The sequence below is a fragment of the Microcaecilia unicolor genome, chromosome 3 (genome assembly GCF_901765095.1).
Source record: "Microcaecilia unicolor chromosome 3, aMicUni1.1, whole genome shotgun sequence".
Lineage (NCBI taxonomy): Eukaryota > Metazoa > Chordata > Amphibia > Gymnophiona > Siphonopidae > Microcaecilia > Microcaecilia unicolor.
This window is the reverse complement of record NC_044033.1, coordinates 527,859,571-527,881,433: the sequence shown is the minus strand read 5'-3', so window position 1 is coordinate 527,881,433 and position 21,863 is coordinate 527,859,571. Positions and strand designations below refer to the sequence as shown.

General features: G+C 48.0%; 1 protein-coding gene and 2 long non-coding RNA genes across 3 annotated transcripts in view; 2 read left to right on the top strand and 1 right to left on the bottom strand.

The window, feature by feature from the left end:
* Positions 1–21,863, bottom strand: part of LOC115467326 — a 145,740-nt gene that overhangs the window by 37,888 nt on the left and 85,989 nt on the right. The window lies entirely within an intron of this gene.
* Positions 1–21,863, top strand: part of LOC115467323 (probable inactive peptidyl-prolyl cis-trans isomerase-like 6) — a 63,489-nt gene that overhangs the window by 12,779 nt on the left and 28,847 nt on the right. Inside the window, exon 3 of the mRNA XM_030199194.1 lies at positions 2,321–2,509. Coding sequence (XP_030055054.1) covers positions 2,321–2,509 — 189 coding nt within the window. The remainder of the gene's footprint in view (positions 1–2,320; positions 2,510–21,863) is intronic.
* On the top strand, positions 9,134–21,266 carry LOC115467325. The gene is made up of 3 exons (XR_003941678.1): positions 9,134–9,144; positions 12,102–12,103; positions 21,080–21,266. It is a non-coding gene; the product is annotated as an uncharacterized LOC115467325 (long non-coding RNA).

The following is a 21,863-nucleotide window of genomic DNA, read 5'->3' as shown; positions in this document are numbered from 1 at the left end:
AAAACAACTTTAAAAATATTTTGTGCCAGCCTCTATGCCAGCCTCAAATGTCATACTCAGGTCCATCACAGCACTATGCAGGTCCCTGGAGCAGTTTTAGTGGGTGCAGTGCACTTCAGGCAGGTGGACCCAGGCCCATCCCCCCACCTGTTACATTTGTGATGGTAAATGTGAGCCCTCCAAAACCCACCAGAAACCCACATCTAGGTGTCCCCCTTCACCCATAAGGGCTGTGGTAGTGGTGTACAGTTGTGGGTTTTGGGGGGGGGGGGGGACTCAGCACACAAGGTAAGGGAGCTATGTACCTGGGAGCTTTTTCTGAAGTCCACTGCAGTGCCCCCTAGGGTGCGCAGTTGGTGTCCTGGCATGTCAGGGGGACCAGTGCACTACGAATGCTGGCTCCTCCCACGACCAAAGGGCTTGCATTTGGTCGTTTCTGGGATGGGCGTCCTTAGTTTCCATTATCGCCGAAAATCAGAAACGACCAAGATATAGTGGAATTAGAAAAGGTGCAGAGAAGGGCGACGAAAATGATAAAGGGGATGGGACGACTTCCCTATGAGGAAAGGCTAAAGCAGCTAGGGCTCTTCAGCTTGGAGAAAAGGCAGCTGAGGGGAGATATGATAGAGGTCTATAAAATAATGAGTGGAGCTGAACGGGAAGATGTGAAGCGTCTGTTCACGCTTTCCAAAAATACTAGGACTAGGGGGCATGCGATGAAGCTACAATGTAGTAAATTTAAAACGAATCGGAGAAAATGTTTCTTCACTCAACGTGTAATTAAACTCTGGAATTCTTTGCCAGAGAATGTGGTAAAGGCAGTTAGCTTAGCGGAGTTTAAAAAAGGTTTGGACGGCTTCCTAAAGGAAAAGTCCATAGACCGTTATTAAATGGACGGGGAAAATGCACTATTTCTGGGATAAGCATTGTAAAATGTTTTGTACTTTTTGGGATCTTGCCAGGTATTTGTGACCTGGATTGGCCACTGTTGGAAACAGGATGCTGGGCTCGATGGACCTTTGGTCTTTCCCAGTATGGCAGTACTTATGTACTTGGCCCGCTGTCCTTGGAGAATAGCTGATACAGGTAACATTGTTTTATGTGTGTGAGAGTCCTGTAAAATAGTTTTCACTTATAAGCATAACTGCACTTAGTCGCTATTCTAGAAACTTAGCATGGAAAATATATAGTGTATAACTGAAAGAGGGTATAGACTTGCAAGGGAAGGTCATGGACAAGTCAGGAATGTTCCTAGCACTTACACGCAATGACTGTACAATATTGTCTGTTACACACGCAACTGCAACATTTAGTTGCCGTCATTTACACCAGCCATTGACATGGCGTAAGTGGCAATGCTGAAATGTTGGCATATAAATGCCCATTTACACTAGTATTCTATAACGACAATTATGTACATAATTGCCAATACAGAATGCGTGCTTAGCACGCAGCATCCTAACGCCTTAATTTCAGTGACCATTTCAGAATTAGGCCCCTTAGATACTAAACTCAAAGTGGTTTAGAGTGTAAGTAAAATTCAATCAATAAAAATAAATTCCTAAAATGATAAAGATGTACTGATTATGTGCATATTTCGTTAGCACAGTGGCATATATGGACTCCTAAGTTCCAGTCTGTAAATACGTGCATTTCTTACATAGCACTTAGTGACAATTAGCACCAGTTAACTTCAATTCAGTGGCGTAGCCAGAGGTGGGCCTGGGTGGGCCCTCTTAGGGCTCAGGCTCACCTAACCATAACACACGTTTAGCGGTAGTTGGTGGGGATCCCAAGCTCCACCAGCTGAAGAGTTCCCCCTGATGGTAAAGAAAATGCTACTCTCCATGATACAGGCACCTGCACATACTCAGTTTTCAGCGCACGTCTGCTGCAGACTGCCATGGTGGAAAGAAGTGTTTTCCCGCCAGCTGAGATATTGTTTTGGTGGTGGGGTAGGGGTGGGGGGAGAGAACACTTGGTGCCCACCCACTTCTTGCCTAGGCCCACCCAAAATCTGTTGTCTGGCTCCGCCCCTGCTTCAATTATCAGTGATCATTGCTTTAGTGACAATTAGCGGTTAATTTGCCAATTAATTTATATGCGTAACTGTCACTATTCCAGAACCTGCGTGTGCAGTGTGCGTGCAAAATTATAGAATAAGGGGGTATGTCAAAATAAGTGAGATGAAATGAAACCAACTCATAAGCCTAAAAAGCTCTTGAAACATCAGCGTGAAGTAGAGTCGTGTGACCCATGTGTGTTGCAGTTTTACTTTGCTGTTTCTGCATTCTGTACAGTTGTTCCCTTTGTTTTTCAGGAAGTAAAAGGTGAAATGTGGGATTATCGCTCCAGTGTAATGTGTTTCATCAATGACATACTCATAGGAGACGAAAAAGCCTTCCTGAGTTGGGCTTACAAAAATTGGGCTTACACGGATTTCAGACCCTTACCGTTGTACAGGGCTCTTGCTGAAGATTTCTACTTAACACACATGAAAAGGAGCAAGGCAAGCTATACAATCATGGGTATTTTTCTGCATCCCTCCCTTCAAAACTAACTGTATGATCACTGTGAGACAAATGAGTATCTGTACAAGTTGAGTACTGGGAGGAACACAGGGAATTAAAAATTCCATATTTCTTTAATCTGTTTGTTTTAACAAAAGCAGCTGTATGTCTCAGATTAATTTCTTACGAAAGGCCAGAACTATTTAAATCAGCTACTGAAGTGATAATTTATTTATTATTTGTTGCATTTGTATCCCACATTTTCCCACCTATTTGCATGCTCAATTTCCAGAATAAGAAATACAAAGTGGTATTGCAGTAAAGTTCATAGAAGACAGAGTAAAGTGTAAAGCGAGTTAGACAGTCAAATATACTACTACTACTACTACTATTTAGCATTTCTATAGCGCTACAAGGCATACGCAGCGCTGTACAAACATAGAAGAAAGACAGTCCCTGCTCAAAGAGCTTACAATCTAATAGACAAAAAAAATAAATAAAGTAAGCAAATCAAATCAATTAATGTGAATGGGAAGGAAGAGAGGAGGGTAGGTGGAGGCGAGTGGTTACGAGTCAAAAGCAATGTTAAAGAGGTGGGTTTTCAGTCTAGATTTAAAGGTGGCCAAGGATGGGGCAAGACGTAGGGGCTCAGGAAGTTTATTCCAGGCGTAGGGTGCAGCGAGACAGAAGGCGCGAAGTCTGGAGTTGGCAGTAGTGGAGAAGGGAACAGATAAGAAGGATTTATCCATGGAGCGGAGTGCACGGGAAGGGGTGTAGGGAAGGACGAGTGTGGAGAGATACTGGGGAGCAGCAGAGTGAATACATTTATAGGTTAGTAGAAGAAGTTTGAACAGGATGCGAAAACGGATAGGGAGCCAGTGAAGGGTCTTGAGGAGAGGGGTAGTATGAGTAAAGCGACCCTGGCGGAAGATGAGACGGGCAGCAGAGTTTTGAACCGACTGGAGAGGGGAGAGGTGACTAAGTGGGAGGCCAGCAAGAAGCAGATTGCAGTAGTCTAAACGAGAGGTGACAAGGGTGTGGATGAGGGTTTTGGTAGAGTGCTCGGAAAGAAAGGGGCGGATTTTACGGATGTTGTAAAGAAAGAAACGACAGGTCTTGGCGGTCTGCTGGATATGAGCAGAGAAGGAGAGAGAAGAGTCAAAGATGATCCCAAGGTTTCGAGCTGAGGAGACAGGGAGAATGAGAGAGCCATCAACAGAAATAGAAAACGGGGGGAGCGGGGAGGTGGGTTTGGGGGGGAAAATATAGAAAGTTCATTTCCGGCATGGGAAATGGAGTGGTAGTGCATAACGCAAACTGTCTATTTTGGAATAAAGACCGTGCATTTTCTTTTTACCCATGGGCTGTACACCGATTCGCAAATCAAAAGTAAGCATATATTTTTCTTTGAAACTTGCGGTGGGAACCAAGCACACATGGAGAGACATTTTTGAAATAAAAGTCTAAATCAGAATGTGGACGTTTTACAAAGATGTTCAAATTCCAAACCAGGAAGAAGGTCATTTTCAAAAAAGATGGCCGTCCATCTTTTATGTTCGAAAATACCATGGTCCTGTGATTTGGATGTTTTGCGATTTGGACATCTTTGATTTTCGGCCATTAAAAAAAAAACCAAACGTCCAAGCCATTGTTTAGTAGACTGGTCCTCCTGACATCCCAGGACAGCAATAGGGCACCCTAGGGGGCACTGCAGTGGACTTCATAAAATGCTCCAAGGTACACATCTGACCATTGCTGCCTTACCTTGTGTGCTCAGACCCCCTAAAACCCACTACCCCCAACTGTATACCACTACCATAGCCCTTACGGGTGAAGGGGGCACCTATATGTGGGTACAGTGGGTTTCTGGTGAGTTTTGGAGGGCTCGTAGTTTCCTCTTTAAGTGTAACAGGTAGGGGGGGTATGGGCCTGGGTCCACCTGCCTGAAGTGCACTGCACCTACTACTAAACTACACCAGGGACCTGCATGCTGCTGTCATGGACCTGAGTATGACATCTGAGGCTGGCAAGTAATATTTTTAATCACGTTTTTTGAGGGTGGGAGGGGGTTAGTGACCACTGGAGGAATAAGGGGAGGTCATCCCTGCTTCCCTCCAGTGGTTATCTGGTCATTTGGGGCACGTTTTTGTGCCTTATTCGTAATAAAAACAGGTCTAGGTCAAAATGTCGAAGTTTTAGTGCTGGAAGTTTTTGCTTTGTTCCATTGTGCCTGAAAGACGTCCATGTCCCGCCTCAAATACACCCTTGATACACCCCCTTGAGATTTGGACGTTCTTCTGACGGACTTCGGAGAAAGACGTCCAAAATGAGGTTTCAATTATACCGATTTGGACATTTCTGTGAGATGGATGTCCAAATGCCGATTCATGTCACTTTTTGGACGTCCATCTCTTTCGAAAATGAGCCCGATAGTCACATGCATCTGCTTTTTCTCTGGGTAGGGTTTTGCTGGAAAAGTACAATGGCAGGGTTGAAAAATTCAGTCTTTGCATATATTCTCCGAGGACAAGCAGGCTGCTTGTTCTCACTGATGGGTGACGTCCATGGCAGCCCCTCCAATCGGAACACTTTACTAGCAAAGGCCTTTGCTAGTCCTCGCGCGCCGATGCGCACCGCGCATGCGCGGCCTTCTTTCCGCCCGGAACGGCTCATGTTCGTCAGTCTTCTTTTGTTCGCGCTCGGGACGGTCGTGTTTGCGCCGTTCGCGCCCCTTAAGTTGACCCTCGCGCGTCTTTGAGCTTTTTGCTTAAAAAAAAAAAAAAGGGATTTTGGAGAAAGACCTTTTCGGTCTTTTTCCTCTTCCCGTACTTCTAGTTTTTGGCCCTGCTAAGTTTACTTTCGTTTTCGGGGTAGGCCCTTTTGAGGCCTCGGTTCGAGTTTTTTCTCTCCCTCTTTTTGGTGCCTTTACCGCAATTACGAGTTTTGATTTCGCCGGCGTGATTTTTCCGCCCATGTCATCGAAGTCTCCCAGCGGCTTCAAGAAGTGCACCCAGTGCGCCCGGGTAATCTCGCTCACTGATAGGCACGCGTCGTGTCTGGGGGCTGGGCACCGCCCTCAGGCCTGTAGTCTTTGCGCCCTTTTACAGAAAAGGACTCAGGTAGCGAGATTGGCCCAGTGGAACGTGTTGTTCTCGGGCTGTTCGTCGGCAACAGCACCGGGGGTATCGAGTGCATCGACGTCGACAGCGTCAAGACCTCCGACCTCGGCATCGACTGTATCGACTGCATCGAGCCATCGACCCTCTGCATCGTCGGTACCGAGACATCGGAAGGCTGCGTCGGCGTCGGTGGTACCGGGACCTCCACTAGTGCTGATGTCGTCGGACGGTGGTGCTTCGACCGGAGTGCAGGTGAGGGCTGTCCATTCCCCTGCTGGTGGCAGTGAGCCTTCGGGTGGGTCTCCCCCTACCCTGAGGGCTCCTGCGGTACAGCCCCCCCGAGACCGACCTTCTTCGGCCTCGGCCCCGAGGAAGCGACGGTTGGATTCTACGTCCTCCTCGTCGGTACCGGGAAGTTCCGGTGACATGCTTCGTTTGAAAAAGTCGAAGAAGCATCGACACCGGTCTCCCTCCCGCATCGGTACCGAGAGCTCTGGGTCGCCGAGGGAGTCGGCACCCAGTAGGCATCAGCACCGGGAGGACCGCTCACCCTCTGTTCAGGAGGTGTCGATGCGCTCCACCTTGGACAGCCCGGAACAGCCTCCACGCCCGGAACAGACTCTGACCTCGACGCCTGCATCGGCTTCTATGTCTTTCTCCACAGCCGCCCTGCACGAGAGTCTCCGGGCCGTTCTCCCAGAGATACTGGGAGAGCTGTTGCGCCCTTCCCCTCCGGTACCGGGGGTGCTTGCGCCACCGGTACCGTCGAGTGAGGCGCCGGCTGGCCCCTTGCCCGGGGTGAGGTCTCCGACATCGGTGCCGCTTGCGGTACCGACTGCGGCCACCTCCCAGGAAGGCTCCCCGACGACGTCGGCGGAGGGAGCTTTGCCGGTGCTGGCGAGGGAGTCTACCTCTCGACGCTCACACCGTGGCCGTGTTTCCACGGAGTCGAGCCGGGCACGGCTTCAGACACAGGTTCATGAACTTGTGTCTGATACCGATGGTGAGGCCTCCTGGGAGGAGGAGGAGGACATCAGATATTTCTCTGACGAGGAGTCTGATGGCCTTCCTTCTGATCCCACTCCCTCCCCTGAAAGGCAGCTTTCTCCTCCCGAGAGTCTGTCTTTTGCGGCCTTTGTCCGGGAGATGTCTACGGCCATCCCCTTCCCGGTGGTTGTGGAGGACGAGCCCAGGGCTGAAATGTTTGAGCTCCTGGACTATCCTTCTCCACCTAAGGAAGCGTCCACAGTACCCATGCATCATGTCCTAAAAAAGACATTGCTGGCGAACTAGTCCAAGCCTCTAAGTAATCCCCACATTCCCAAGAAGATCGAGTCCCAGTACCGGATCCATGGGGACCCAGAGCTGATGCGCACTCAGTTGCCTCACGACTCTGGTGTTGTGGATCTGGCCCTAAAGAAGGCTAAGAGTTCTAGGGAGCATGCTTCGGCACCCCCGGGCAAAGACTCTAGAACCTTAGACTCCTTTGGGAGGAAGGCCTACCATTCTTCTATGCTCGTGGCCAAAATCCAGTCTTACCAGCTCTACACGAGCATACACATGCGGAACAATGTGCGGCAGTTGGTGGGCTTGGTGGACAAGCTCCCTCCTGAGCAAGCCAAGCCATTTCAGGAGGTGGTCAGGCAGCTGAAGGCGTGCACAAAATTCCTGGCCAGAGGGGTATATGATACCTTTGATGTTGCGTCCAGGGCCGCTGCTCAAGGTGTGGTGATGCGCAGACTCTCATGGCTGCGTGCCTCCAACCTGGAGAATAGGATCCAGCAGCGGATTGCGGACTCGCCTTGCCGAGCGGACAATATTTTTGGAGAGAAGGTCGAACAGGTGGTAGAGCAGCTCCACCAGCGGGATACCGCTTTCGACAATTTCTCCCGCCGGTAGCCTTCAGCTTCTACCTCCACAGGTAGACGTTTTTATGGGGGAAGGAAGACTGTTCCCTACTCTTCTGGTAAGCGTAGGTACAATCCTCCTTCTCGACAGCCTGCGGCCCAGGCTAAGCCCCAGCGCGCGCGCTCTCGTCAGCAGCGTGCGCCTCAGCAAGGCCCCACGGCTCCCCAGCAAAAGCAGGGGGCGAGCTTTTGACTGGCTCCAGCAGAGCATAGCAGACATCAACGTGTCAGTGCCGGGCAACCTGCCGGTCGGGGGGAGGTTGAAAGTTTTTCATCAAAGGTGGCCTCTGATAACCTCCGACCGTTGGGTTCTTCAAATAGTCCGGCAAGGATACACTCTCAATTTGGCCTCCAAACCTCCAAAATGCCCACCGGGAGCTCAGTCTTACAGCTTCCAGCACAAGCAGGTACTTGCAGAGGAACTCTCCGCCCTTCTCAGCGCCAATGCGGTCGAGCCCGTGCCATCCGGGCAAGAAGGGCTGGGATTCTATTCCAGGTACTTCCTTGTGGAAAAGAAAACAGGGGGGATGCGTCCCATCCTAGACCTAAGGGCCCTGAACAAATATCTGGTCAAAGAAAAGTTCAGGATGCTTTCCCTGGGCACCCTTCTTCCCATGATTCAGGAAAACGATTGGCTATGCTCTCTGGACTTGAAGGACGCCTACACGCACATCCCAATACTGCCAGCTCACAGACAGTATCTGCGATTTCAGCTGGGCACACGTCACTTCCAGTACTGTGTGCTACCCTTTGGGCTCGCCTCTGCGCCCAGAGTGTTCACGAAGTGCTTGGCTGTAGTAGCAGCAGCGCTTCGCAGGCTGGGAGTACACGTGTTCCCCTATCTCGACGATTGGCTGGTGAAGAACACATCCGAGGCAGGAGCTCTACAGTCCATGCAGATGACTATTCGCCTCCTGGAGCTACTGGGGTTTGTGATAAATTATCCAAAGTCCCATCTTCTCCCAGTACAGAGACTCGAATTCATAGGAGCTCTGCTGGATTCTCGGACGGCTCGTGCCTATCTCCCAGAGACGAGAGCCAACAACTTGTTGTCCCTCGTCTCACGGGTGCGAGCGTCCCAGCAGATCACAGCTCGGCAGATGTTGAGATTGCTGGGCCACATGGCCTCCACAGTTCATGTGACTCCCATGGCCCGCCTTCACATGCGATCTGCTCAATGGACCCTAGCTTCCCAGTGGTTTCAGGCTGCTGGGGACCTAGAAGACGTGATCCACCTGTCCACGAGTTTTCTCAAATCCCTGTATTGGTGGATGATTTGGTCCAATTTGACTCTGGGACGCCCTTTCCAAATTCCTCAGCCACAAAAAGTGCTGACTACGGATGCGTCTCTCCTGGGGTGGGGAGCTCATGTCGATGGGCTTCACACCCAAGGAAGCTGGTCCCTCCAGGAACGCGATGTGCAGATCAATCTTCTGGAGTTGCGAGCGATCTGGAACGCTCTGAAGGCTTTCAGAGATCGGTTGTCCCACCAAATTATCCAAATTCAGACAGACAACCAGGTTGCCATGTATTACATCAACAAGCAGGGGGGCACCGGATCTCGCCCCCTGTGTCAGGAAACCGTCAGCATGTGGCTCTGGGCTCGCCGTCACAGCATGGTGCTCCAAGCCACATACCTGGCAGGCGTAAACAACAGTCTGGCCGACAGGTTGAGCAGGATTATGCAAACTCACGAGTGGTCGCTCAACTCCCGAGCAGTGCGACAGATCTTCCAGGTGTGGGGCACCCCCTTGGTAGATCTCTTTGCATCTCGAGCCAACCACAAGGTCCCTCAGTTCTGTTCCAGGCTTCAGGCCGACGGCAGACTGGCATCGGATGCCTTCCTCCTGGACTGGGGGGAAGGTCTGCTGTATGCTTATCCTCCCATACCTCTGGTGGGGAAGACTTTGTTGAAACTCAAGCAAGACCGAGGCACCATGATTCTGATTGCTCCGTTTTGGCCGCATCAGATCTGGTTCCCTCTTCTTCTGGAGTTATCCTCCGAAGAACCGTGGAGATTGGAGTGTTTTCCGACCCTCATCACACAGGACGAAGGGGCACTTCTGCATCCCAGCCTCCAGTCTCTGGCTCTCACGGCCTGGATGTTGAGAGCATAGACTTTGCCTCTTTGGGTCTGTCAGAGGGTGTCTCCCACATCTTGCTTGCTTCCAGGAAAGATTCCACTAAGAGGAGTTACTTCTTTCTATGGAGGAGGTTTGCCGTCTGGTGTGACAGCAAGGCCCTAGATCCTCGCTCTTGTCCTACACAGACCCTGCTTGAATACCTTCTGCACTTGTCTGAGTCTGGTCTCAAGACCAACTCTGTAAGGGTTCACCTTAGTGCAATCAGTGCATACCATTACCGTGTGGAAGGTAAGCCGATCTCAGGACAGCCTTTAGTTGTTCGCTTCATGAGAGGTTTGCTTTTGTCAAAGCCCCCTGTCAAACCTCCTACCGTGTCATGGGATCTCAATGTCGTTCTCACCCAGCTGATGAAACCTCCTTTTGAGCCACTGAACTCCTGCCATCTGAAGTACTTGACCTGGAAGGTCATTTTCTTGGTGGCAGTTACTTCAGCTCATAGAGTCAGTGAGCTTCAGGCCCTGGTAGCCCACGCCCCTTACACCAAATTTCATCATAACAGAGTAGTCCTCCGCACTCACCCTAAGTTCTTGCCAAAGATTGTGTCGGAGTTCCATCTGAACCAGTCAATTGTCTTGCCAACATTCTTTCCCCCTCTTCATTCCTGCCCTGCTGAACGTCAGCTGCACACATTGGACTGCAAAAGAGCATTGGCCTTCTATCTGGAGCGGACACAGCCCAACAGACAGTCCACCCAATTGTTTGTTTCTTTTGATCCCAACAGGAGGGGAGTGGCTGTGGGGAAGCCCAACTGTTTCATCAAAGGCAAAGGAACAAGTTTCCGTAAGAGCAAGCGGAAGATGTTTCTTGTTTTTGCAGTTTACTGTGACCACGTACAGGGTTGCTATTTGTTGTTAGTGTTTTTTGTTTCTCTGCTTTGTCAGGGTTATACTGGCTAGTGGAGGTTCTGCACAGGTTATATATACAGGCTTCAAAAGCTTAGTGTTTTCTCAGTCTCCCTCTGCTGGTAGGAGGACATAACCCACGCGTCTTGACCGGTCTGGAGGGTCTAGAGGAAAGAAAATTAGCAGGTAAGATCTAATTTCACCTTCGTTGCCGGAGAACGTGGTGAAGGCGGTTAGCTTAGCAGAGTTTAAAAAGGGGTTAGACAGTTTCCTAAAGAACAAGTCCATAAACCACTACTAAATGGACTTGGGAAAAATCCACAATTCCAGGAATAACATGTATAGAATGTTTTTACGTTTGGGAAGCTTGCCAGGTGCCCTTGGCCTGGATTGGCCGCTGTCGTGGACAGGATGCTGGGCTCGATGGACCCTTGGTCTTTTCCCAGTGTGGCATTACTTATGTACTTATGTACTTATCTGATTTCCAAGGTCTGGCAATATATTACTGTTTACACTAGTCTCCTTTCCCAGGCCTGTTTGTAGGAGTACCATAAATTCCAGGGACCATAAATCTCAGAGATCATGCAGTCTCATCAATTTTTAACAGACTTCAGAGTTGTACAGACTTTATCAATCTCTAACCTTTTATGTTTAAACACTTTTTATTGAACACCAATAAAATAACAATCCATTCTTCCCCAGAACCAAACAATTTACCATTCACCAACCTCTATATGATTTAGCTTGAATAAGCTTCATAAGAAACAATGCAATACAGAGTAATAAACTTTCTCCTTAAGAATTTAAGATTCCCCCCCTTATTACACCACCCCATCCCCTTGTCCTTAGTCCCCCCCCCCCCCTCCAACCTCACCCCCGACCCCAAGACCTCTTCTACTTCCCAACTACTAAACATTCCAAACAGCTACCACTATTAGAACTTCTATACCTTGTTCACTATTAAGCTACGACCCCGGGGACTGAGAGACCACAAGAAAGGATCCCAAATCTGAAAAAAATCTCTTCCTACGACCCAGGGACCCCCCTTGCCGCTCTCACTTCCCATGTGGCTAAAAGATGAACTTGATTCCTCCAGTGCCAAAAATTAGGAGGATCCGAAACAGTCCAGTACTGCAATATCGTTTTCCTAGCCGGTAGCCTTCAGCTTCTACCTCCACTAAAATCAATTTACGACACAAAATACTAGCTTGTCTGGGCATGGGGTGGAATGCCCTAGGTTTATCCAACAAAAATTGAGCTTCTGAACCCTGGATTATACATCCCACTAATTGAATTAAATATCTTCTAACCTGGGCCCCAAAATTTTGCACCTTAAGGCAAGCCTACATAGCATGATAGAAGGTGTGAGGGCTCTGCCCACATTTGGAACATGCCAAGCCTCCGTTCCCTCCCATATGTGCCAACTGAGCTTTGGTCATATATGCACATAGTATCACCCTATGACCACACTCCCTTAATCTTTCGTCCGTTGTAAGGGACGTAACACCTTTCAATGAGACAGCCACATCCCAGTCCTCCAACAGTACTCCCAAATCCTGCGCCCAGCTATTTTTAATAGAAGTATAATCTTTACCTCGTGACCTCCTGATCAGGGATCTATGGAGCCCTGAAACTGTAAGCTCAGTGTTCCACGATTCTTGAAAACATTCACGGACCTGTGCCCCTAAATGCAACCTTATCAATGAACCCTCTAGGGAGGCTATATAATGTTTAATCTGAGCATAGGCGAATCTATTCCCTGAAGACTCCCCCACCCGAAGCTGCAACTCCTCGATCGAAACAATAATCCCTTCTTATCTCTAACCTTTTAACCCATTCCACAATGCATAACTTGTGCAAATAATTTCTTCAAGCATGTTAAGAATTATTACTAAAGGAATGAAAATAAATAAAAACAAAATGAGAAACTTATAATCTCTTGTATCGCTCTGTGGTGCAATCACACCTTGAATACTGTATGTAATTCTGGTCACCTCATCTAAAAAAAGATATAGCGGAATTAGAAAAAGGTACAGAGAAGGGTGACAAAATGATAAAGGGGATGGGATAACTTCCCTATGAGGAAAGGATAAAGCAGTTAGGGCTCTTCAGCTTGGAGAAGAGACAGTTTCACTCGACCCTACTTGTCCCTCTAATTACCGACCCATCTTCCTCCTTCCCTTTCTCTCCAAATTACTTGAGCGTGCTGTTCACCACCGCTGTCTTGATTTTCTCTCCTCACATGCTGTTCTTGACCCACTACAATCTGATTTTCGCCCTCTTCACTCAACCAAAACTGCGCTTACTAAAGTCTCCAATGACCTATTACTGGCTAAATCCAGAGGTCAATATTCCATCCTCATTCTTCTTGATCTTTCCGCTGCTTTTGACACTGTCGATCACAGCATACTTTTCGATACCCTGTCCTCACTTGGATTCCAGGGCTCTGTCCTTTCCTGGTTCTCTTCCTACCTCTCCCTCCGCACCTTTAGTGTTCACTCTGGTGGATCCTCTTCTACATCTATCCCTCTGCCTGTCGGCGTACCTCAGGGTTCTGTTCTTGGTCCCCTCCTCTTTTCTATCTACACTTCTTCCCTTGGTTCATTAATCTCATCCCATGGCTTTTCCTACCATCTCTATGCTGATGACTCCGAAATCTACCTTTCTACCCCTGATATCTCACCTTGCATCCAAACCAAAGTTTCAGCGTGCTTGTCTGACATTGCTGTCTGGATGTCTCAACGCCACCTGAAATTAAATATGACCAAAACCGAGCTTCTCATTTTTCCCCCCAAACCCACCTCCCCGCTCCCCCCATTTTCTATTTCTGTTGATGGCTCTCTCATTCTCCCTGTCTCCTCAGCTCGAAACCTTGGGGTTATCTTTGACTCTTCTCTCTCCTTTTCTGCTCATATCCAGCAGATCGCCAAGACCTGTCGTTTCTTTCTTTACAACATCCGTAAAATCCGCCCCTTTCTTTCTGAGCACTCTACCAAAACCCTCATCCACACCCTTGTCACCTCTCGTTTGGACTACTGCAATCTGCTTCTTGCTGGCCTCCCACTTAGTCACCTTTCCCCTCTCCAGTCGGTTCAAAACTCTGCTGCCCGTCTCATCTTCCGCCAGGGTCGCTTTACTCATACTACCCCTCTCCTCAAGTCGCTTCACTGGCTCCCTATCCGCTTTCGCATCTTGTTCAAACTTCTACTAACCTATAAATGTACTCACTCTGCTGCTCCCCAGTATCTCTCCACACTCGTCCTTCCCTACACCCCTTCCCGTGCACTCCGTTCCCTGGATAAATCCTTCTTATCTGTTCCCTTCTCCGCTACTGCCAACTCCAGACTTCGCTCCTTCTGTCTTGCTGCGCCCTATGCCTGGAATAGACTTCCTGAGCCCCTACGTCTTGCCCCATCCTTGACCATCTTTAAATCTAGATTGAAAGCCCACCTCTTTAACATTGCTTTTGACTCGTAACCACTTGTATCCACTCACCTCCACCTACCCTCCTCTCCTCTTTCCTCTACACATTAATTGATTTGTTTGCTTTATTTTTTGTCTACCAGATTGTAAGCTCTTTGAGCAGGGACTGTTTTTCTTCTATGTTTGTGCAGCGCTGCGTACGCTTTGTAGCGCTATAGAAATGCTAAATAGTAGTAGTAGAGATATGGTAGAGGTCTATAAAATAATGAGTGGGGGCATGTAATGAAGCTACTAAGTAGTAAATTTAAAACAAACTGGGGAAAATGTTTCTTTACTCAATGTGTAATTAAACTCTGGAATTCTTGCCAGAGAATGTGGTAAAAGCAGTTAGCTCAGGATGGTTTAAAAAAAGGTTTGGATAATTTTCTAAAAGTCCATAAGCCATTATTAAGATGGACTTAGGAAAATCCACTGCTTATTTCTGGGATTAGCAGCATAAATCTGTTTTACTCTTTAGAGATCTTGCCAGATGCTTGTGACCTGGATTGGCCACTGTTGGAAACAGGATACTGGGCTTCATGGACCTTTGATCTGTCCCAGTATGGCAATGCGTATGTTTCTTATGAGGGTCATTCTATGGAGTTGAGAAGTAGCCTAATGGTTAGTGCAGTGACCGGGGAACCAGGTTTGATTCTCACTGCAGTTCCTTATGACCCTGAGCAAATCAACCCTCCATTGTTCCAGGTATAAAATAAGTACCTGTATATAATATGCAGACTGCTCGGCTTGATGGTCCTCAAGTCTGTCTCAATATGGCAACTCTGATGTTCTTATGTGCTCAGAGAACACCTGCTATAGTTGAGTAACTTCACTTTTTATTGATATCTCTCACATGCTGTCAATTTAAAATCCCAGCTACACTTTCCTGTACATAAAATACCTCTTTAAAAGTATGTGTGGTGTAATTAGGCACGTACTGGTATATAACTTAAGAGTAGGCATGTTCAGAGGAGGACATGGGCAGAGTCACAATTTATGCACGTATTTTACATGCCAACATTTATGCTTGTTCTCGTGCAGACTTAATGTTCATGCCTTCAATCTAGCCACAATTTCTGCAGGATTTATAAAGAAACAGGACCTATTCTTAGCCTTTCTGTAGCTCCAAATGAGGTACCCTGCTATAAATTTAAACTGTTAGTGAAGTGTCATAACAAAATAATCTAGGGTATGTTAAACCTCTTGGTTATCTACAGAAACATAAAGTTTTGGAGGTTTTTCTAGCTTTTTCTGGGAAATCATATTTTTTCCTTTTTCCAGATTCATCTATTAGAGCCCATAATTTTTCCTGAGTCATTTAGAGGTTCATTTACTAAGCTGCAGAAAAAAGGGCCCTGCGGTAGCAGTGGGGGCTATCTTTCCTGTGCGTAAGGGCCCTTTTTACCGTAGCGAGTAAAAAGCCCCTCCCCCAAATGTCCATGCAGCAGGGAGCACTTACTGCCACCCATTGAGGTGGTGATAAGGGCTCCCGTGGTAACTGGGCAGCATGTGGCGATGCCTGATTACTGCCAGTTAGTGCCACATTAGAAAAAATATATATATTTTCCTGGTGTGCCGGAAATGGCACACACTTGAGCCATAACTACCGCCGGCGGCCACATTGGGCCAACAGTAGTTCCGATTTAGCGTGTGGTAAGGCTGCATTGGGCTTACCGACTCTGTAAAAAGGTCCCATAGTTTCAATTCTGGGTCTGAGGATCTCTGTAATAATGTTGGTAGATCATTTATTTATTTCTTTATTTATTTATTTGTTACATTTGTATCCCACATTTTCCCACCTATTTGCAGGCTCAATGTGGCTTACAAAGTACCGTAAAGGCGATAGCCAAGTCCGGTATGGAATCAAATACAATTTGATGTTAGGTCGGGTAGGTTGGTATATTCAGCTACATAAGGATCGAGGATAGGAAGGAATATATAGTGTCCAGTACAGTCTAAGGTTTTGCTGTGTTGCAGAGTTGATGCATCTAATTTATGTCGGTGGGGAATGCTTTTCTGAATAAGTAGTCTTTAGTGATCTCCTGAAGTTTAGATGGTCGTAGATTGTTTTCACAGACTTTGCCAGTGCATTCCACAGTTGTGTGCCTATGTAGGAGAAGTTGGATGCATGAGTTAGTTTGTATCTGAGTCCTTTGCAGCTTGGGTAGTGGAGATTCAAGTAGGTACGTGTTGCTTTGGTTCTGTTTCTGGTTGGGAGTTCGATCAGGTCGACCATATATCCTGGGACTACACCGTGGATAATCTTGTGGACCAAGGTGCAGATTTTGAAGGTGATACGTTCCTTGATTGGGAGCCAGTGCAGTTTTTCTCGGAGGGGCTTGTCACTTTCGAAGCGTGTTTTACCAAATATCAGCCTGGCTGCTGTGTTTTGGTCTGTTTGGAGTTTCTTTATGAGTTAGAACAATGGTCTAAGGTCTGGCAATTAAAATTCAATGCGAAGAAATGCAAAGTGATGCACTTAGGGAATAGAAATCCACGGGAGACGTATGTGTTAGGTGGCAAGAGTCTGATAGGTTCAGACGGGGAGAGGGACCTTGAGGTGATAGTATCTGAGGATTTGAAGGTGACGAAACAGTGTGACAAGGCGGTGGCTGTATCTAGAAGGTTGTTGGGCTGTATAGAGAGAGGTGTGACCAGCAGAAGAAAGGGGGTGTTGATGCCTCTGTATAAGTCGTTGGTGAGGCCCCATCTAGAGTATTGTGTTCAGTTTTGGAGGCCGTATCTTGCTAAGGATGTAAAAAGAATCGAAGCGGTGCAAAGAAAAGCTATGAGAATGGTATGGGATTTGCGTAACAAGACGTATGAGGAGAGACTTGCTGACCTGAACATGTATACCCTGGAGGAAAGGAGAAACAGGGGTGATATGATACAGACGTTCAAATATTTGAAAGGTATTAATCCGCAAACGAACCTTTTCCGGAGATACGAAGGCGGTAGAATGAGAGGACATGAAATGAGATTGAAGGGGGGCAGACTCAAGAAAAATGTCAGGAAGTATTTCTTCACGGAGAGAGTGGTGGATGCTTGGAATGCCCTCCCGCGGGAGGTGGTGGAGAGGAAAACGGTAACGGAATTCAAACATGCGTGGGATAAACATAAAGGAATCCTGTTCAGAAGGAAAGGATCCTCAGGAGCTTAACCGAGATTGGATAGCAGAGCTGGTAGTGGGAGGCGGGGCTGGAGGTTGGGAGGCGGGGATAGTGCAGGGCAGACTTATACGGTCTGTGCCAGAGCCAGTGGTGGGAGGCGGGACTGGAGGTTGGGAGGCAGGGATAGCGCTGGGCAGACTTATACGGTCTGTGTCAGAGCCAGTGGTGGGAGGCGGGGATAGTGCTGGGCAGACTTATACGGTCTATGCCAGAGCCGGTGGTTGGGAGGCGGGGCTAGTGCTGGGCAGACTTATACGGTCTGTGCCCTGAAGAGCACAGGTACAAATCAAAGTAGGGTATACACAAAAGTAGCACACATGAGTTGTCTTGTTGGGCAGACTGGATGGACCGTGCAGGTCTTTTTCTGCCGTCATCTACTATGTTACTATGTTTACATCCCGCATATATTCCATTGCAGTAGTCTGCGTGGCTTAATACCATTGATATTGAGATTAAAGAGTGTTACATCCTTATCTGTCTTCCTTGTTCTTGCCTGTAGGGGTAATTGTATAAGGAGGGTACCAACCTTTTAAGCCCCAAGAATGTATATACATGCGTATGCACACACATAAGGTGCGTAAATACCAATATTTCGGCTGTGTGCTGTTCTATAAATTGGCGATTAAATGTGATAACGTGTACTTTAAAGGTAGGGCGCATACATGTGCGTAAATTATAGAATCCTATAAGTTACACATGATTTTTTTAGTAATCTACGCATGAGCATTTAGAACAACCCTATGACTGGTATGTGGACACAGCTAAAATGTATTTACATAATTGCCCTGCTACGCTAGTATTCTATAAATGAAAGCAGGTGCCTACTTTCCTTTATAGAATAGGCACTCTTTTATAGAATTACCCTTCATGTGACCCCAACTAAACAGTAAGCTCCTTGTGTCTCAGATTCCATTGACTCTATATGGCAGAGATTTTTTTCGAGCAGGGGACAGTTTGCCAAAAAATGTTCAATGTGAGAGCCCCCCATTTATCTGTTGGCTTGAGTCATTATTATTCTCAGGACCCTGCTGAGCTCTCTCGCATCCTCTTCTAATATGAACCATGTTTCCTATAGGGTTAGCAAGGGTTCGCTGCCAGCATTCCTTCTCTGCTTCCAGGCTTAAAAGGGAAATGGCCGTTCCTCCTCCGTGACAGGTCCTGTACCTGTCACTCCCTTAACGGGAAAATGCCAGAGCTTAAATCCATACTTTCACCTTCCCCAAATGATTGAAGAGCCAGAGCTTCCTCTGTGCCCTCTTCAATATCAGTCAGTATCAGTAAAAGATTTGTATATACCACTATCCAGCTTATTTTCGAAAGAGAAAGACGCCCATATTTTGACCCAAATCGGGAGATGGGCGCCTTTCTCTCATGGGCGCCCAAATTGGTATAATTGAAAGCTGATTTTGGGCGCCTCCAACTGCAGTCTGTCGCGGGAACGAACAGAGTTGAATGGGGTGTGTCAGAGGCGTGGTGAAGGCGGGACTGGGGCGTGTTTATCGGCTGAGGAGAGCTGGGCGCCCTCGGCCGATAATGGAAAAAAGAAGGGCGGCAGTAGCGAGAATTTGGGCCGCTTTTTTTGGACCCTTTTTTATCACGAACAAGCCCCAAAAAGTGCCCCAACTGCCCAGATGACCACCGGAGGGAATCGGAGATGACCTCCCCTGACTCCCCCAGTGGTCACTAACCCCCTCCCACCAAAAAAAAAAAAGAACTTTAAAAACATTTTTTTGCCAGCCTGTATGCCAGCCTCAAATGTCATACCCAGCTCCATCACAGCAGTATGCAGGTCCCTGGAGCAGTTGTTAGTGGGTGCAGTGGACTTCAGGCAGGTGGACCCAGGCCCATCCCCCCTAACTATTACACTTGTGCTGGTAAATGGGAGCCCTCCAAACTGCCCCCAAAACCCTCTGTGCTGATTGCTTCACTAGAAGGCACCTGTGTGGACTATGCCTCTCTGGGGAGCCAGCATCTAAGATGGCTCCCACCTGTTCTGTTCCAACTTCCAAGATGGCTCCTGCCTGTCCTTCCTTTGTGTTCCAAGCCTCTCTTTGGTGTGAGTGTGTTCCCTGCTCCTGTCCTGCAGTAGGTGACATCATCAGGGAGAATCTTCATAAGGAAGTGCTGTGCTTGCATTCAGGGCCAAAGTTGCCAGGTGGGCAGTTTTACCACCCAATTGGGCGGGTTTTCGCCAGCGGCGGCGGGAAAATTTTGCCGGCTGCGGGATGCGGTTTTTTGGGCGGTTTTCCCGTCGCCGCTGTGCGAGTTCGGCGTTTTTTTCCAGGGCTTCTATTGGTCCAATTTGGTCCAATAGAAGCTTTTCAGGGGCGGGGTTGACATCAGGGATGATGTAGGGGGCGGGGCTAGGTGATGCGGGGCGGGGTTGGTGACGCGGGGGCGGGGTTCGGTGACGCGGGAGACAGGGATTGGCTACGGGCGGTTTTTGGGCGGGTTTATGGCTCGTTTGGGGCTGGGAAAAATTTTCCCAGCTGGCAACCCTTCAGGGCCTTTGCATGGTGTGTGTGTGTTATGCAAAAGGTTGTCAGGTTAGTGAGTGTTCTTTTGCGCTGCTACAAGCCTGTCTTTCCATGTGGGCTCTGGCCCTTCTGTTCTTTGTGTCTGTGGACTGCTAGTCCTTTTGTGTGGGCTCCTGCCCCTTCTGCTTGGTGTTTGTGGACTGCTGGTCCTTCTGTTGCCTTGCTCTGTGTTTGGATTCTGAAGCTTCAGTCTTTGTGTACTCCCTGTCTGTGTTGGGAGCTGCTGAAGCTCCAGCCTTGACTCTGTTATCCCTGGTTTATTCCTCTGTCTGCTGCCAGCCCCAAGACTTTGCAATCCCTGGTTTATTCTATTGTCTGCTGCCTGCCCTAAGACTCTGTTAGCTCCTGGTTTATTCTATTGTCTGCCACCTGTCCAAAGACTCTGATAGCTCCTGGGTTCTCTTTGTTTGCAGCCTGCCCAAAGGCTCTGCTAGTTCCTGGTTTATTCTCTCTGTCTGCAGCCTGCCCCAATACCCTGTTAGTTCCTGGTTTATTCTCTCTGTTTGCAGCCTGCTCTAAGACTCTGCTAATATCCTGGTTTATTCTCCTGTCTGCTGCCCAGCTTATGTGTTGCCCTGAACCTGTTGCTGCCTAGCTAGTGTGTTTATCCTGAGTGTATATCCTGAATCCTGCGTCTGCCTAGCTAGTGTGTATATCCTGAATCCTGCCTATCCTGAGTGTATATCCTGAATCCTGCTTCTGCCTAGCTAGGGTGTGTATCCTGAGTATATCCTGAACCCCGCCTCTGCCAAGCTTGCATGTCTATCCTGAACCCCGTTTCTACCAAGCTTGTCTGTATATCCAAGCCCCTGTTTCCGGCTAGCCTTTGTGTACGCCCTGTCTGCTTAGTCTGTCTTGTGTTTCTTGCTAGTGGCTGCGTAGCAGCTTTCAGTCCTAGTCTAGTTTAGTTCTGTGCCTAGCCTCCCTCGTGTTTCCCAGACCCGGAGTGGGTCCTCTGGATCTTCAGTTCCTGCTCTGTCCTACAAGTCCTGCCAGCCACCTGCACTCCGGAGCTTAACTCCGGAGGAACGGTGGTCAAGCGCAGATGAAGCTGTCCTGTTCTGCCTGTTCTAGTTGCCTGCCTTTGTTACTACTCCAGTCCCGAGTTCCAGTCCTGCTCTTCCTTGTATCCAGTTCCAGGGTGGTCTTGCCTGCCTCTGCTGCTCCTCGGCAGTGGTCCAAGGGCTCACGAATTCCAGTCCTGCCTTGAAGTCCTGACAACAGTAGAGTTTTGGAGAGCTTAGACTTTCCACCACAAGTGTACCAGTTAGAGTGGGCTATGGGCCTGGATCCCCTTCTCTACAGTCCACTGCACTGACCACTAGGCTACTCCAGGGACCTGTTCACTGCTCTAATAGGAATGGCCATAACATCTGAAGCTGTCATAGTGAAACAGGCTCGGAAATCAGGAGACGAAAGGCCAATTTGGTTCCAAAGGCATGACAGCTTTATTGCTAGCAATTGAACAGTACTAAGTAATCTCAGGATACTGCTCCCTGAGCGTCACCTGACACTCGTTCTTATACACTCTTATCAGTAGTCATGCGCAGTTACAGACAGAGGATCTTACACAGAACCCAGGAAACGAAACTTATCTTTGGCTTTGCTCACACCCCTCTATTTCCAACACTGGTCTCTAGTCTATTCACAGTTATTTGGCATTGCATATACCATATAAGGCAATATACTGATAAGCAGCACAAGTTCCAGCACATTTACACAATACAGCCTCTATGCAGGGATCACGAGACTGTGCTGGCAGAGCCAGCTGCCCTAAATTGCTGACTACTACAATTTGTTATCTAGCTGCTGGTTAACAAATACATACTACTAGTAAAAGTCTAAACTGCACAGGTTCTAGTCTTAGTCTAGGCTCATTATATGTAAGGCACAAAAGGTCCAGTGCATTAATAAGGTATGGCTAAAAGGCCAAAAGCAGAGTTAGAGTCCATCAGTAGGCACAAAACATGAGGTTGTTCTGGTGGTCAGTAGTATTCATAGTATTCGAATAGTATCCGGCGTTCCACCCCTTCAATAGAGGCTGGTATGTACTGTTTCTTTCATAGCTGGGGGGGGGGGGGGTGTAACGGGTCCGAAAATCAGGAGGCGAAAGACAAATTGGTTCCAAAACAAAACAGCTTTTTATTGCTAGCAAATTCACACAGCCCCGAG